General features: G+C 45.9%; 1 protein-coding gene across 1 annotated transcript in view; it reads left to right on the top strand.

Moving 5' to 3' along the window:
• Window positions 1-13,049, top strand: part of PAX3 (paired box 3) — a 74,509-nt gene that overhangs the window by 750 nt on the left and 60,710 nt on the right. The window contains exons 2-4 of the mRNA XM_042042365.1: window positions 4-192; window positions 1,545-1,671; window positions 2,343-2,477. Coding sequence (XP_041898299.1) covers window positions 4-192; window positions 1,545-1,671; window positions 2,343-2,477 — 451 coding nt within the window. The remainder of the gene's footprint in view (window positions 1-3; window positions 193-1,544; window positions 1,672-2,342; window positions 2,478-13,049) is intronic.

Here is a 13,049-nt window from a genome sequence, read left to right as displayed (position 1 = left end):
GTGTTTATCAATGGCAGGCCTTTACCCAACCATATCCGGCACAAGATAGTGGAGATGGCCCACCATGGCATAAGGCCCTGTGTCATCTCCCGCCAGCTGCGAGTGTCCCACGGCTGCGTCTCCAAAATTCTCTGCAGGTACCAGGAGACGGGCTCCATCCGGCCGGGGGCCATCGGCGGCAGCAAGCCCAAGGTGAGCCCCTCCCGCCCGCCCGGAACAGGGCAAACCCCGGCCACAGTGGCGGGGAGAGAGGTCCGACCGGGACATAGCCCGGGCTGGCCGGCACCGGGGTTTACAGTGGGGACGGCGACAGCCGGGAGGGCCAAGGGGACTTGCGAGGCCGGGGGTGGGCGCAGACACTCATGGGGCACAGCACCCTAGCTGTGTCCTCGCCTGTTGCTCTCAAACTTCCCGAGGCTTTAGAAAATATTGTTTGAGTTCTTGGCAATAATATACTTTTAATTAAGGAAATGCTATTTAAAAAATCTCAAACGAAAATAGGGCGAAAAGCGTGGGTTTTTTAGCGCTTGGCTTCCCAGAGCCCCGCGTGCCCCACGCTCATTCCCGCAGGAGCACAGGCAGGCTCAGGGCTGCGGGACGGACCGGGACGCGACTGGTCCGGTGGTGGAGCTGACCCAGCGCGGCTGGATCGGGCCCTCCCCGGTTTCTTTGAAAGCGCAAAAAAACGACCCGTATTTCTGTCTGTCTCTTTACTTCTCCTGCTGTTTACTTTTTCTCCCTGCTCTAGAGCTGCGTGTATTTATAGCTACGCTAACGAAAAGTTTGCGCTAACAATAATGGAGACTAAATTTTTTCCCAAGAATAGGCTTCTCTTCCTCCTCCTCCAGTTTTTCTTTCCCACTAAAGTGAAGTAAAGGCTTGAATTTTTATTGGAAGTTGTTGCTAGATTCCCCCCCCTCCAGCCCCCGATTCTTCTAAAGTAGTGAACTGATGCCTGAACTTTTCCTTTCGGTGTTAGGAGTAGAGGTAATTTTTTATAAGCATGTTACTCGAACGTAATGTTATTGCAGCCGGGAGATCGTTCTTTATGTTTGTTTTTTAGCTTTATTTTCAAATCACGAGGCTACCAAAGAAAAATACCGGTACTCAAATCTTTCCGCGTTTTTATTACGCTGGTTTTTGTTCGGAGCTGCAAACTTTGTTCAGCCGAAACTTTACTGACCTGGAGCTTCGTTGTCCGGAGTCCTCCGCTGGTCGCGACCTGGGATTTTCTCGGCCACACGGCAGCCGGTGTTGCCTGATTCAGGGCTTTCCCTGCCGAGGGCTCTGTCCCACCTTCCCGGTAGCCTCCCAGGATTTTCTGGGACGCTTCGTTTAACACAGAGGGTGTTCGTCTTATGCGGGCCCGTTATTAACTTCTGTGTCCCCTCTTATTTCACCCTGCCCGCATTCGGGTGTTTAATATCGGCGTTTCTAAGTGGGGCCAGTGTCGGTTCTCGCTGACGACGGCGCGGGTGGCTCCGACCACCCTGGGGCTCTGGCCCTACAGACTGTGCCCGCTCTCCTTGTCTTTACTGAAGCAGGTGACGACGCCGGATGTTGAGAAGAAAATCGAGGAATACAAGCGGGAAAACGCGGGCATGTTCAGCTGGGAGATCCGGGACAAGCTGCTGAAGGACGGGGTGTGCGATCGCAACACGGTGCCGTCAGGTACGGAGCGGGGGTTTCAGAGGGTTCCGGAGGGTCGGGAGCGGCCTGGGGAGGGTAGCGCGGTACCAGGGTGAGCCCCGTCCCCTCGGGATCGGAGCCCCGGGCCGGACCGGTGCCCACAGAGCAGCCGGCGTTAGCATGCGGTGCCTCTGGCGCGTCCCGGGAGGATTCCTGCGCTCGGCGGGGTGTTTTCAATTAAATTGCAACTGCATCCCCCTCCCCTCCTCCTCCCGATGCTTCCCCGCTGTCCCCTCCGGGCTGCTGCAGCAGGAGGGCTCGGGGCTTGCCGGAGACACGGAGCTGGGAAGCCGGAGATGGGGAGCAGCTCCCTGTGCCTGCCGGTTGTTTGCGGGATGGGATGGGGGGCACATGGAGCCGGAGCAGTATTTGTGTGGTGTCTGCGGGTTTTTATCACCCACTGTGCGGGCTCGGGGAAAAGAAAGTTTCTCGGGAGCCGCTGTGCCCACGCTGGAGCGTGGTGCAGGACGGTGCCCCCTGAAACCCCCGCGGGGACCGGAGTGGGTAGTTGCCTTCCCTAAGTCCTGACTGGCAGTGGCTGAGGGATACGAGCCAGCGGCACTGATGGGGGATTCAGCTCCCCGGGTCGGCCCGAGAGCTGCGGGGAGCTGCTGGGGACGAGGCGGTCACAGCTCTGCACTTCCCCCCTGAAGTGAGCTCCATCAGCCGCATCCTGCGGAGCAAGTTTGGGAAAGGTGAGGAAGAGGAGGCTGAGCTGGAAAGAAAGGAGGTGGAGGAAGGCGACAAGAAGGCCAAGCACAGCATTGATGGCATCCTCAGCGAAAGAGGTAAAGTCCTGTTTGCCCCTGCTCTCTGTGGAGCCCTGCAACGGGCCAGTGCCAGTGCCAGTGCCAGTCCCAGCTGCTGGTGGCTATCACTCCCCTTCTCCCAGAGGTTGTCCTAGGGCCAGCGCAGCGGGAGGTGTAGGGCAAGGAGTGAGCCCTGACAGCCTGGCTGCCACATCCCATCGTGTCCCATTTCCCCACCGGAACGATCCTGCAGTGTGCAGGAATGGCACAGAGGTTGGAACAAAGATGGGAGTCACTGCTAGTTTGGCTTTCAATAACCAGGGAGCAGGGAGGGTTGGAGCGATCACAGAGCCCCTCGTCATAGCCATGCAGGGGCTCCTTTCCCAAGCCAAGCAAAAGGCTGCAGCTGCATAGAAGGGACAGTTGTAGGAAAAAGCTGCGGAACCCCGAGTCTCTGCAGTCTGAACAGGGCAGGGAGCCACATGTTTTGTTTTTTCTGCTCTTAAAACTGCTGGGAAGAGCATGTGTTGGTGTTTGGCCAGGGACTGCGAGGAGGTTGCAACCTGAACAAGGCGGAGGTGAAGGGCTGCTGCGGGGGGACAGCTGCTGCTCCCGCTGAAGCCATGCCTGGAAGTAGTGTGTGGAAGTTGCTGCCCAGCACATGCACAGGCACTGGAGAAGGCGAGACAAAAGTACCAAATGAGCTGGTCAAACATTTGTACAACTTTTCCAGCTTTTACAAAGAAGGCCTTCTATACACAATCTACACTTGGAGATGAACTTGGAAAACAAAGAGGGGGGAGTCCATTGAAACTCACACTTTGGCTTTGCACAGACAAAGCTTCAGCTAGCAGCAGCTTGATGTGAACAAAAGAAGGCAACCTTTTTATAATTCAAGGAGAAAAGAAGAGAAAACAGCCCCACAAAAGGCTGAGAAAAGACATTATGGGCTTGCAATGAGGGATGAATTATTCAATGAGCCCCTAATAGCTGATGCTCCATGCAGTTTTATGGACTCTCCATCGTGGAAAAAAAAAATAGCTGTTTTTAGAGAGAAAATATTTATAGCATTTCTAGGCATCAAGGGATGCCGGTGTCGTTCAAGGACAACTGAAATCCATTCTTTGACAGTACAATATGTCCTTGTTTTGTTGGAACAAACCCCTAAACCCTCCTAAAACTTAGTTTTCAACTGTTATTAAAACTTTCAGGGAAGTCTCATCTTCTACGTGTCTGTGTTTGCAAAGATGTGTATAATACAAACATGCAGAAGATGCTAACAAAATTAGAGATTTTAAGGCCAGAAGGAACAGTTTGATTGCCTGGTGTAGTTGCCCGCATATGATCAGTCCAGAGTTTACTCCAGCATCTCCCTCAACAGAGGATTTTTCCAAGAGGGATGTACACCAAGGTCAAAAATAGCTAAATTCAGTGCCCTAGTTGTTAAATATCTAGCTTTAATGCCTTCTTGAATTTCTCAACAGAGATTAGAAACAGAAGATAGTAAGCCTTGATAATATCACTGCTTTATGGAACAAAGAGCAGTTAATAGAGACAGCAAGAGAAAAAATATTGTTATCAATATAACCCATCCTTCTGTTTCACTTTGAAACAGTCTTCCTGTTCTTTGACTGTCTGCCCTTTAAAGTGGGGCTCCTGATTTATCATGAGTCAGTGTCTGGGTGCATGGCTGCCTCCCAGCAGCCCAGGGGAGCCCCAAAACTCTTGCAGGAAAACTGCTGGGGCCAGTGGTGCCTTGCTGCAACAGGGGCTCACTAGTGCCTCCCAGCAGAGTTCTATGAGGAGGCTGCATTCCACCTCCTGATGTACCTTCTCCTTCACTTTCTGTGGATGTGTCTTATTTTGTTTGTTTTGAGTTCAATCAGTAGCAATTTTCCCCTTGATTACATAGGGTAGTATAGCCCTCTCCTGCCCTGGGCATGCAGGTTTTTGCTGCGTGAACGTGACCGGACAGTTCCGTGGTAACGGCAGCTTTGGTAATCCCATCTGTTCTGTGACAGTGGCTGGGAAGGATTGGCAGTGTGAAGGAGAGTGTGCTCTTCCCCACAGCAAAGCCTGCTCCCCCTCCCTGACTAGCAAGCTGTTGCTTAATCTCATTACTGGAGTGGCTGGGATGCTGCAGTGCGACTGTGCTGCTGCTCCAGAAAACATTTGTTGCCATACTCATGCCCTGCATGGAGTGTGATACTATAGGGACCGCACAGCACTGAGACCATTACAAGAAAAAAATAACCATAAAGGAAGCCCACCACTACTTTGTGTCTGACCAACAAAAAAAAGTTCTACTTCAACTCCCCTTGCCAGCTGAGGATCTTTGATTTCACTCCATCTATAAAAATCATCCTGCTCTCTTACTGAAATAACTGGCAGAGCTCCGAAGGATTTTGATGCTGCAGGATCATATTTGCCAGCACCCACCAGCTTGGCTATGAGGCCTGGTGTGGCAGAGGGTGCCTGCTGACAGCACATCTCAGATGCCCTTTCTGACACCCGGGATGCTTGCGGAATGTCCAAAGGGTATCTGTGTGCTGCACAGCAAAACCCTCAGGCGGTAGCTCAATGCTGAGTGCTCCATGTTACAGAGGGAAGCCTTTTGTGGCTCTGCCCTTGGGGGCCTGAGGTGTCCCAGAGCATGGGTGCCAGGGAAGATTACGGGATCGGTCAGAAAGTGACTCCCAAGGCTGATCATGAAGCAAAGTATGGCTCTTCTGCTCAGGAGCACACATTAGTGCTGGACATTTGCTGGTGCTGCCTGAAATCCCCTCCTCGCCTGGGCCTTCGGGTGGCTCAAGGAGTGGCATTTTTTCCAAAGATAAGGAGAACGGTTGTCATTTTAATGGTAGCTAATTCAAGATTCAGGGAGTATTTACAGCAGAGTGGAATTTGAGAGAATGGAAACATGACGTTTTTAAAAAATGTGTGATAGTGTATCATTGGGATTTCTCCGACCACATATATACGCGTAGGTAAACTTTTGTATGCTGGGTGTGATTCTGTTTCAGCCTCTCTTCTTGGATACTTACATGTGATTCTCACACTGTTTACAGATAACGCATGTGCAACTCTGTACGTGCTGTATTTCAGTGTTTCTGCTGGTGTCACCCTCAACCCTGATTCTGGGTATATATTTAAAGAAATCTTGATTGTAAGAGTGTGTATCAGGAGGCTGACAGCTCTATAATAGCATATCTGTATTTCTGCATGTGTGATAATCTTTTCTTAAAGGCACAAACCATAAATAAAGAATATGAGAAAGTTTTGTGCCTTTATGTGGCACATCAGGGCTTATTTTTAGCATAACCACTACAGAAGAGGGAGTTGCTTGTACCTTTGGTGGGAGTTATGTGCGGCATGGTTTGCTGACTAATCTGATAGCTCCCCCCTTCATAAAATAGTTGTTGTTTTCTGGCAGGAACCAGTGGCTTTCAGCACTGCAGTGATGCAGAGCTGGTCCTCGGGCCCGCTGCGAGCGGGCTGGGGCAGGGGCCGGGGCCGGGACCCCCCCCCCCCCGCTCGGCCTCAAAGGGGGCCTCTGTTCCCAGCTAGCGGAATTGGCCCCCGGGCCCTGTCCTGGCGGATCCTCCCCCAGTCATGCGCACCCGTCCAAAAAGGGCCCTACTCATCCCAAGCCTCTACCCTTGGCTGTACTGAGAGCAATTCAGGCTACAGCAGACTAAATTGCCTCCTTTATTTTCTTCTTACTTTCATCTTGGACCAAACCCTTCCCCCCCCTTCCCTCCCCTTCCTCTTTTCTTTTTTTCTGTGTGCCTGAGGCTCACATTAATACAATTTCGGCACCACCCCTATTTTAGTGTGTGTATGTGGGGAGTTTGAAGGGATAGGAAAAAAAAGGACCTTAGCACAAAAGCCCTGCTCAGCAGCTCAAAAGTTCAAGCTGCTGCTGCCTCTCTAGCTGTGTGATGCTTTTCCTGTTTGTGAGTTTTGGGAAACATTTTTGCTTTGTACTGTAATGGAATTAGAGGACAGATGCTGACTGTAAATGGGACACGCGACTACCAGCCCCTAGCTTAAATATTTAGATGCAATGTTACAATTACTGACTTGATGCATGAGGCTTTGAAGTTGTGGCACATGATCTAAAGGGTAGCTTCAGCTAGATGGGCTGGCAGATGTTTTGATAAGGGTTGGTCAGTATCATGCAGCCAGTTATTTTTAGATTGCTAAACTAATAAAGACATTTTATTAAGGGAGAAGATTAACATGGAGGCACCAGATATCAGTTTGAGTCATTCATTTCTACACCATAGACTGTTGGGTTAGTGGCTGGAGCATGGGATGAAGCAGATGCTGAGTTAGATTTTGGTTGCAGGGGTTGTCCTGGTTTTGCTCCAGTGTCCTGTCCCAGGGCGCAGTGATAGGAGGACTTACGTGCTGTGTGAAATGCTGCTGTGGGCCGAGAAGCACAGTTTGTTCCCCTGCTCAATGTTCATGGTAAAGATTCACTTATTGAATGAAATGTGATGGCTGTGGCTGCAGGCAATTATCTTCTTGAGCCTGAAATCTCTCTATATAATTTGGTCACTAGCAGGTCTAAGAAATCATCTCATGTCACTTGAACAGTGTAATTTCTGAGGCTCTCAGAGCTGACGAGAAAATAGTGCTTAATTAAGCAAAACTCCCTAGTGAGTCCAGAATTTGGCTCAAGGCAGATAGTGCCAACTATATTTTCTGTCTTTTTCCCCTTCTCTTTCCTCATATCTTAGTAGTGGGAGCCCAGGCCCAGGTAGAAAAGCCAGGTGTTGCAGAAGTGCAAATTTGTGCAGGTGATCCCACGCAAACCCAGCACAGCTTTGTTTCTTCTGCCTCACCCATAATCACTGTGGCGCTCTGGGCCAGGCTTCTGCTTCCATATCATTGTTCTGAGCTAATAATAATAATAACTGATGACCTGAGTAATGAATAATGATCTCACCATCAAGTGAGAGTGTGATGGCCCAGCATGCTGAGCATTTTTAAAAAGGTGCTAAATGTTTGAGTTTAGGGTGACTTCAAAGTGGAGTTTGCTCTTCCAGAGCTGCCAGGGCTCTGCCCTCATGTCTTGAAGTGGGGGATTTTGAGGAGAGTTCTGATTGTCACACTAACTGCAGGCTAATCGTCTGACAAAAGCACCAGTAATATTTCCAGCTGTGGGAAGAAAGGGTGTTAATCTAGCAGCAACTCTCTGAAGTAATACATATATACATCATATCCTTTGCTTGAAATCATGATTTTATTAATGGCTTTGAATGTTTTGCCATCTTAGAGACACTTTCTTCAACTTAAAAGGGTCAGAGCCTGTTCAAGCAGAATTGCTGTGGGCATCCTTTCCAGATTTTCTAATTGTGTGTATCTAGAACAAAGCCGAATGTTATTTTAGCAAATGCCAGGATTGCTTCACACACAGCAGTTGATTCACTTGAATTTGTATCCAAGTTAGCACCTTATTTGGTTGCTTTGAAAATCTTCATTAGATTTACAGGGTATCATTCTGGAAAGGCTGAGGCAAGAAACAGTTGGTTGACTTCGGTGTGGCTAGGACTTCCTCTGAGAATGTGATTTATATATTTGGCTTTCCAGATTCTCCTGTGATTGCAGAATCTGTGATGCCAGTAGGAATTTACCATAATAGACATCAGGCTTTTCTTGAGACCAGCTCTGTAATGTGCTGAGCAACTGTGGTTCTGGGAGAAATCGCCAGGTTTAGGATCTAAGAGGGGTTTACTCGATTGGGCACCAGACCTCCAGTCCTGCAGATGAGGGTTATGATGACGAGTCGTGAGGAGTCCCACTCAAAGGGCCTATTCATGTGTGTAACGTTGCTCACGTGGGCCGGGGCAGGCAGGAATGGGGCCCAAATTTGTTCTGTTCTGTTAGAAGAAAGTACCCACTGCACAAGAGGGTGACTCTAATCCCAAGTGAAACTCTGGCAAAACTCTCACTGAGGGCAAGGATCTTTGTGTCTGTGTTTACACAGAGGTAGCAGTGGAATCAGCAGACAGAAGTTTTAATTAGATAAAAAGCTAATTAGCAATTAATGCTGTAAGTAAAAGCCAATACCGATAAAATCCTTAAAAAGAAAAAATTCCCATGTCTGATTTTGAATAGTGATTCTCCTTTGTATCAGTCAAAGACAACACTTTTATCTAACACTTATTTGGGGAACGTTTAGTTTGTTTTGGTTTACCTATTGATAAGGGTTGGAACAGGATTTAGGAGAGGGAAGCCAATAAAGCTGATAGTGATAAATTATCATGAGTCCCCAGAGCTGTGTAATAAAACTGCATTGGGAAATGAAGCAGAACTACAAAGTGCTCTCTGGTTAATTTAAGAAGAAATTGAGTGAAACACAAAGCAATAAATCAGAGCACGCCAGTCAATGCAAATTTCTCCATGTAAATGTCACTTTAAATCCTAGGTAGCAAACACATATGGCCACAGAAAGAACAAAATATAGAAATAAAAATGCAGGGTACTTCCAAATGGTCCCTGAACACTGAGCTCTCTGGCTAATAAAAATGATGTACAGTAATGTAATTCACCACAAGACCTTGTTTAGCGTAGTGTGAGTGTGGCATTTTACTTTACTTGCCCTGGAGTACTCCTGCCCCATGCTGTTAAACTAATTCAGTTTAAATCACTCTGCCTAGAAAAAAAGTGAAGCATAATGAAATTAAAACTCACTGAGGACACATTAGAGTTAAAGTGTGTCATGTGCTGAGATTATTTAGTTAGGGGAGTTTGATGTAATTGTTGACAGGTCGTTTATTCATCCTAGTAAATAAAGATTCACGAACTATTAAGAATGTGCATATATAACTAGTAAGACAGTAAAAAGCAATTAAGCAGTCAGTTTAATGTCTTATCTTGCTGGTTGCCCTACAGTTGTTTTACAACTAGGAATTAAAATTTGAAAAGAAAGTTTTCAGTGTCCCTGGCCAAATATTGATTAAGTAGTTGTTTGCTGATGCCATTGTAGCACATAAAAAGGCCACTGGTTCTGCCCCTTGTTCATCTTCCATTGTTGCTGATTCTTAACCTCGGAGATCAAAGGAGGATCATTTCAGTTTATCTGTCTTGGAAAATCATTCTTTGCTCCTAAACCTGTATGGATTAATGGCCAAATTGTTTTTAATGAGATGTGAAGTTTGAATGGAATCCTTATTTTTCATGGTCTGTTGAATGTATACACTGTATGCTCTTACAGTTTTGTGTTTTGTTTTTTTTTTTTTTTTTTCTTTAGCATTACTGGATTTGATTTTGTTTTAATTGCTTTATTTTTAGTATACAGTGCATTGAAATGTTACTATTGTAGCAGGTAAAATACAAAGTATTTAACTGAATTTTACTAAAACTAATTTTGTTGCAGGTAATCTTTTTGATGAGTGTAGCCTAAAGGGAAAAAAAAAGTTCTCTTTGTATACCAAATCACAGAGGAGATAAATAGTCCAATAAAAGCAAGGGAGCTCGAGAAGCCAGACCATTCTCCAGACTGGGCTCTCAGAATAAAAGGGACACAAACAAGCTTGCAACATTTGTTTGGTCATTCTCTTCAGTTTGGATTTTATGGATCCTACTTGCCCCAGCTAGGATAGTTGTGCTGTCCCTTCTCCAAAAATGGGAGAAGTTGGATCGCCGAGGCTGTGCAGAAAAACAAGCAAGGGCCCTTGAGAACAATCAGTTCCTTGTTGCATGGCAGAAAGTTATACTTATTTCAGAGATAGTAAAATATATCCCACCACATCCTCAGTAGAAGAGGTTGTGCAATCTGGAAGTGTTTTCTTGTCATTATGATATGAATTCTCATCTAAATTGTGTGGTATGGGAGTGTGAGATCCAGGTCCCACTGCATACATTAGACACAGAAATTTAGCTGCACAAACAGTTGTAAGAAGCCTGGTAAATCCAGAAAGCCTCTTCTTGTGTTGCGCTGATTTTTAGGTGACTGGGTGGGTCTCCTCTGCTGTTGTGAAAAACAGCAGAGTAAAGGATAAAACCAAAAATTGTTAATCCTCATTTTCTCACTTAAATACACTGTTTCCATTCTGTCTGGTTATTGCTGATTAAAATATCAGTCTGTGCATGCTTTGCAAGTACTCAGCTACTTTAGGAGACGTTTTGTCCCAGAGAAAGAGCTAACACTCTTTGAAAGCATTTTAGATAGATTTCCTTAAAGTCCATTAACTCAACTTTTTGTTTCCATGGAGAGCTGTGGTGAGCACAGTGAATAGCCATGCTACGTTTTGATTTTTTCTTAGTGGATATTTGCCTGGTTGTAGACTTTCTGCCAAACATGATCAATGTTTATATCATGCACAAGCCCATATAAGGACCAGTCCTAAGGATTTTTATACTTATGATATGCCTCCTGTTGGATGTCTGATCTGAAAATGACTATGTAGTAATTTCTTTATCAGATATATTGTCACATAGATCACTGTGGTTTGAATAGTACGAGGAATAAACTATCTGTGGCTGACATTTCTGCAAGCAGACAGCTTATTCAGCCTCTGTCAAATCTTATTCACCTTACTTAAATGAGTAGGACTGTTCATGCCAATATAATCGGAATCTCTTCCATGTACTAGCCCAGAAAAGCAATAGCAACCACAGCTCTTTTGGCAAAATTACTCTTCACTTTGTTAAAAACGTAACCAATGTATAACACATCAACCCCCTGCGAGGCAGTAGCACCAACGGTACTCAGTGTAACCAAATTGTACTTAAAACTGCTTTCCACGTCTGTTTTTAACTGTCTCAGAGAAGATGGAGATGAGTGTAGACAGGCTTTAAACCAGGCTAGTGGAGTAGCAGGGAATGCTTCCACAGAAAATCCATTTCTACTGAAGATGGTGTGGCAGGACTTCCTTTTTGTTTTGACCTAAGGGCTGGCTGTTTGATCTGGTGTGAAGTACTGAAGGGTCAGAGCATGCGGTGGGGGGATCTGGGCCCCAGTAAATACTCTGACACTTACCTAACCCCTCCTGTCAGGCTGAGTGGTGAGAAAAAACTTGCACAGAACTAGCTGGAAGTCAGGACTCAGCTGGTTTCATGAACAGCAAAATAAATTGTTTTCAGAAGGAAGGTGTTTTAACAAAGAAAAAAAGGAAGTGAAGAATATTTAGTTTAAGAAAACGGAAAGTGAAATACACTGTTTCACAATGAAATCCTGAAAAGTGCAGACTTTGGAAAAAAAAGTCTCTGGAATTCCATTTACCAAGAGATGAATCAAGTTTAACTCCACTGCAGATGGTGAACTGATGCTGGTGTGTGAATGAACACTGAATTACATTATCAGTATTTACATAGAAGAAGAGATACTTCCAAACAACTACTAGCTAAGGAGTGATGGTTTAAGTAAACAGTCATCAGATTTTTATGGTGTGATGTTAGGAACGGAAATCGACAAACTTTTTCTGTAGATTTCTAACACGTGGTGCAGAGAAAGGCATCATGTGTACCTCCCTTGCTGTATGTGGTGGTGATTCCCTGTATGGTATATGACTTCACTGTGTTCTTTGTCTGTGGAACTGGAAAATAATAGAAGAAAACATTTAGGAATCTATTTAGAAGATTGTACAATAGATGTCACAGTTAGGAAAAAGCCCTGTGGGTTCATCCCTGGTTTAGCTCAGTTGATTTGACCTGCTCTCTTTTAAACCAACAGGCTCAAGCAAAAATGCTCAAATATTTGGCAGCTACACAGAAAACCACACAAACCCCTGTTGCTTTAGTACCCACAGCTTGTTTTCCAACAAATACAGTGTTGCCGTTTGAAAACCGCTTAAAACTAACTGCTTGTCTACCTCTTCTGAACGTGAGACTGGCTTGAGCTGCATGTTGTGTGCACTGGGGCAGGGACTGAAGCAGCCAGAAGCATTGCAGGGTCTCAGGATGCTCACATGTCTTGGTGAAAATGCAAAATGGCTGCATACAGCAGACATATTTTTAATCTTTTTATTATTTTCATCTCTCTCTGTTTTAAAAGTTTCTTGAGAACAAACTGTATTGGCATTTACATCGGAACAGTCCTGTGCTCTCAGCAGGACTGTGCAGGTTACTTAGCACTGAATTTGGCTCTGTGTGAAAGGTCAATTACATTCCAGATTTGAGGGAACACCTTCACTTTCTCAGACTTAGCAAGACCTTATAATGCTTATAGTTGCTGGTAAAGAAGAGAATTGACACAGCCAGTAAGCATAGTTAAAATGCTACAAGGAGAGCAAATTTAAAAAAGCTGCTTTAGAGAGTGGCACTTAATTTTTCTAACATACGATTTAGCAAAAAAGGGCAAACAAACCCCCCGTGGCTCTCTGCTGTAAGGAACTCTGTAACCAATCTGCTCCATGAGTCCTGGCAGGGTGGGAGGCAGTGCTGCTTGCTCCCTCTGATTTCTGGCTCCTCCCTGGCTGAAGGAGGCACGCTCTGTCCCCCTATACAACATTCCTGCCCTCAACCTTTGGTCCTAATCAACACAGCAAATGAAATTTTTGGAAGGAAACCATGTAATTCGAATGGCTGTCAAACCCTACCCTAGCATGGGTGTAAAGAGGGCTTGTCCCCAGGCTGTAAGAGGTCACTTGGCCAAGGAAG

Source organism: Corvus kubaryi, unplaced genomic scaffold (genome assembly GCF_017639235.1).
Source record: "Corvus kubaryi isolate FWS band 111438036 unplaced genomic scaffold, C.kubaryi_AGA036_p1.0 37397, whole genome shotgun sequence".
In the NCBI taxonomy this organism is placed as follows: Eukaryota; Metazoa; Chordata; class Aves; order Passeriformes; family Corvidae; genus Corvus; species Corvus kubaryi.
Note: the sequence above shows the minus strand (reverse complement) of the source record. Positions and strands in the feature narration are given on the sequence as shown.